The following is a 4,420-nucleotide window of genomic DNA, read 5'->3' on the forward strand; positions in this document are numbered from 1 at the left end:
ATCACCTGCTTCTTCTCATCCATTTAAATATTTGTTAGAAAAATTGATTATCTGCCAAGTATAGGCAATGCATAAGATGATGTCTACTTCTAAGTAGTTTACAACTACCAAGAAAGATTGTAAATAGGCGCCACTGGAAGATGAAGCAGAGTCTTTCCAGATATGATTTTTGGCCTGAGTCATTTCAGAAAGAGTTAAACAGAATGATCTGCTGGTGGAAAAAAAGCTAGGGAGTGGTTCCATTGTAGGTGAAATGACCCAAGTAGGAGTTTGTATGTTTAAAATTTAGTGAACCATCACCATTTCTTTAATTTTTTGAGTAAAATACAAAATACCAATGGAATCAAATGCAGATGATCAATTCTTGAGTGTCATCTATGATTAAGTTGTTTTACACTTTGCTTACAAAAGGATTACAAATAGCAGTTCATGAGACTTTCTGAATTTAGTTCAGGGAAAGGTCTTTTTTTTTTAAATCAATTTATGGTGGGATTCAGGTCCTCAGAACCCAGGAATATTGAGATCTATTAATTAGGTACAGTCAAAACCCTTTTTTCAAAATATAACTCTGATGTTCCAAAGTTGTTTTATTTTCAAACTATTTGATACTTAATTTTCTTTAAAAAGACAGTTCTTAAAAATAAATCACAGTTCTAGTTATAGTACCTAGGAAGAGGAGGTGGGGGAAAACCCATTAGATAGAGAATCATGGAGTGAGAAGCTACGTGTTTCCCAAGTATTAAAAGAGCACTTTGGGGTCTGGGAAGGTAGCTCAGTGGTAGAGCGCTTGCCTTGCATGCATGAGGCCCTGGGTTCGATTCCTCAGCACCACATAAGCAAAAAGAAAAAAGCCAGAAAAATGGTGCTGTGGCTCAAGTAGTAGAGCACTAGCCTTGAGCTAAAGAGCTGGGGGACAGTGCCCAGGCCCAGAGTTCAGGCCCCACGACCGGACCCAAAACAAAAAAAAACAAAGATCACTTTGTTCCTTGATTTTGTTTTATATTTATATATTTTCATGAAAACATTGTGTACAGTAGTGTGCCCAAATCTGCAGTATGTGGCTTGATGGACTTTTCCAATGTGCCTTGATCCCTTCTCCTTCCAGGTCTTTATCAATTTCAGTTAGTTTCCTTTTTTCCCCTAGTCTAACTTTTCAGTAGAGTCTTACTAGAATAATCCTTAATATAATAATCCTTTGGTATTTTAAGCTAGCAGTTCCCTTTAGGAAAATCTGTTTAACTCTTTTGTATATGCTTTGACTTTGAAACATATTGCAAGCTTCTTGTCCCTGCGCTCTTGAGCTCAAGGCGAGCACTCTGCCGCTTGAGCTATAGCGCCACTTCCAGTTTCCTAGTGGTTTTATCGGAGATAAGAGTCTCACCGACTTTCCTGCCTGGGCTGGCTTTGAACCGTGATCCTCAGCCTCCTGAGTAGCTAGGATTACAGGCCACTGGCACTGGCACTAGTGGTAGTTTAAAAATAAGATTTTGTTATTATTAAAGTGTTTTATACAGAGGTTACCATTTCATAAGTAATGAGTACATTTCTGTTTTGGAACTTTGTCACCTCTTCCTATTAGCAGTACTTTTGAAAATAACTTAAAATATTTGCCTAACATGTAGTAAGCGTTTGAACAAACTCTTAAAGCTGTTTACTAGCAGGAAGAAGCATATGAACCAACATAATAGTATAAGGATGGAGGGGACAAGTAGAGAAATTAAGGTTCTTAGAACTATTGGATGATTATTCTGTTATTGTCTGAAACCCTCATTATTATAGATTATGAGTCCAGATTTTCTATTCTGTAATGCTAACACAGATAGATACTAGGGTCAGCTCTTGTATTTGCAGTCAACTTGTTTTCTAATTAAAATGTTTTGTATTTGTCCTCCTCCTCTCTGAGATTGGGACTCAGACCCTGGTAATCTGATACTTTTGCTCATTGCCTTGGTGCTCTACCACCTGAACCACAACTCCAACCCCATGTTTTTGAAATTTCAAATAGAAATGTTATTTAACTCTTGGAACATACTAGTGCTTGGTGGCTTGAAAGATTGAAAACTAATAAAGGAACAGGTAACCCCATGTGATTCAGCCATACAATTGAAGGATGTTTTCATTATACATTTCAGAGTGGGAAGTGTTGCTTTAAACTTTTGTTAATGTCAGCTTTTACATTACTCTGTTTATGCTTTCTAGAATGTCATTTAGAATTGTGAAATAGATTGACATTCTTTTTTTTAATAAATTTTTATTGTGAAGATACTGTACAGAGGGGTTACAATCACATGAGCAAAGTAATAAATACATTTCTTACCAAGCATTATTGCTTCCTCCTTGGTTTTCCCCCACCATCCCTTCCCTCCCACCTATACAACTTACCCCCCCCAAATTGTAAAGTTCGTTTTTCTTTTTTTTGGGGGGGGGTCCGGTCATGGGGCCTGAACTCTGGGCCTGGGCACTGTCCCTCAGCTCTTCAGCTCAAGCCTAGCGCTCTACCACTTGAGCCACAGTGCCACTTCCAGCTTTTTTCTTTTTGCTTATGTGGTGCTGAGGAATCGAACCCAGGCCTCATGCGTGCAAGGCAAGTGCTCTACCACTGAGCCACCTTCTTAGCCCTTAAAGTTTGTTTTTTGACATAGCATCTTGTACATGTCATTGTTGCAATGGGTCAGCCTGTATCCCTGGTTACACAATTTATTTTTTCCCTTCTGCTTCCCAAATTATACCAACATCAAATACAGTGAAAATGGGTTATACCGTGGGGGAGGGACATACAAAAAAAACAAAAAAAATCATGTGGTACCTTATAAATACGTTACAAACAACAGCAAGCAAGAAAAAAAACCATTTGATTCCTTATCTTGGTGTTCATTTCACTTAATATCATCTTATTTGACCTTTTCTGCTTGTCTCAGCTATATACTAGTTATAGCAAATAAGGGAAACCAATGGGACCTATGTTTCTTTGCACCTGGCTTACTTCACTTAATATAAGTTTTTTTTGTTTTTTTGTTTTTTTGGGGGGGTCCAGTCGTGGGGCCTGAACTATGGATGGGCCTGGGCGCTGTCCCTCAGCTCTTCAGCTTAAGGCTATCGCTCTACCACTTGAGCCACAGCGCCACTTCCAGCTTTTTTCTTATGTGGTACTGAGGAATCAAACCCAGGGCCTCATGCATACAAGGCATGCGCTCTACCCCTGAGCCACCTTCCCAGCCCCTAATATAATTTTTTTCCAAGTCTTTCCATTTCCTAACAAATGGGGCAGTGTCATTCTTTCTGATAGAAGCATAGAATTCCATTTTATATATAACACATTTTCTTGATCCATTCATCTACTGAGGGGCATCTGGGTTGGTTCCATATCTTAGCTATGGTAAATAATGCTGCAATAAACATAAATAGTTGGGCTGGTAGCTTTTGTATGGTCTTGTTTGTGACCATCTGAGTAAATGCCCAAAAGTGGGATTGCTGGGTCATAGGGGAGCTCTTCGTGGAGTCTTTTGAGGAATCTCCATAGTACTTCCCAAAGTTTACACTCCCACCAACTATGCAGTAGGGTTCTCTTCTGTCCACATCCCCTCCAGCATCTGTAGTTATTAGAGGTCTTGATTATAGCCATTCTAAATGGGGTGAGGTGGTATTGCAATGTTGTTTTGATTTGCATTTCTTCTATGGCTAGAGAGGTTGAGCATTTCTTCATGTAGATTTTGACATTCTTTATGTGAAATACTTGGATTAAGATAAGTTTAAGAATTGAGAATTTAGGGATTCGAAGAAGTTAATGGTGGTGCATATTCCATGTGTTTTGCTACTGCTAGCATGGCACATAACTTTCTGCAGAGAAATTATAGAAACATGACTGCGTAAAAGAAATGACTGAATTAGCTTTGGTTTTGCAACAAAGTGAAAAAGACACCTTTGTTTTATGGAACTTCTTAGGTTTCAGAGTTGGGAATAAGATTTGGAACCTGTAAAATGTCTGATTTTATATCTTCAGCTGTCTTGAATATGTTATCAACTTATTCAGATGTGTTGAAGTGTATATGACTGAATGATGGTAATTTTTTTTAATGTTTCTTTTAGGTAGATGAAGTTCCTGATGGAGCTGTAAAACTACCTACAAACAAACTACCCATTTTCTTTTTTGGAACTCATGAGATGTAAGTCCTGTTAGCTTTTAGATGCAAATTAGAAGTTTTAGGATTGTGCATAAAATGAAAAAGTAGAGATTAAAGAGGAATAGGAAAGAAATACAAAACTTTAAAATTATTTTTGAACTTTAGAATAAATTTTCAAGCTACCTCTTTGTGTTGAGAAAGCACTATGTATCTTTTACTTTTAGATAGTAAAGGCACTGTAGGTTTAATTTTGATTGAAAGTTTAATTTTCTTAATCAGGGAAGGAAGCAAAAGAATGG

General features: G+C 37.7%; 1 protein-coding gene across 1 annotated transcript in view; it reads left to right on the forward strand.

Annotated features, from left to right (window-relative positions):
- Nucleotides 1–4,420, forward strand: part of LOC105980557 (heterogeneous nuclear ribonucleoprotein A3-like) — a 34,113-nt gene that overhangs the window by 14,536 nt on the left and 15,157 nt on the right. Inside the window, 1 exon segment of the mRNA XM_013009447.1 lies at nucleotides 4,087–4,163. Within this exon segment, the coding sequence (XP_012864901.1) occupies nucleotides 4,087–4,163 (77 nt within the window).

Source organism: Dipodomys ordii, unplaced genomic scaffold (genome assembly GCF_000151885.1).
Source record: "Dipodomys ordii isolate 6190 unplaced genomic scaffold, Dord_2.0 Scaffold10, whole genome shotgun sequence".
NCBI classification, from domain to species: Eukaryota; Metazoa; Chordata; class Mammalia; order Rodentia; family Heteromyidae; genus Dipodomys; species Dipodomys ordii.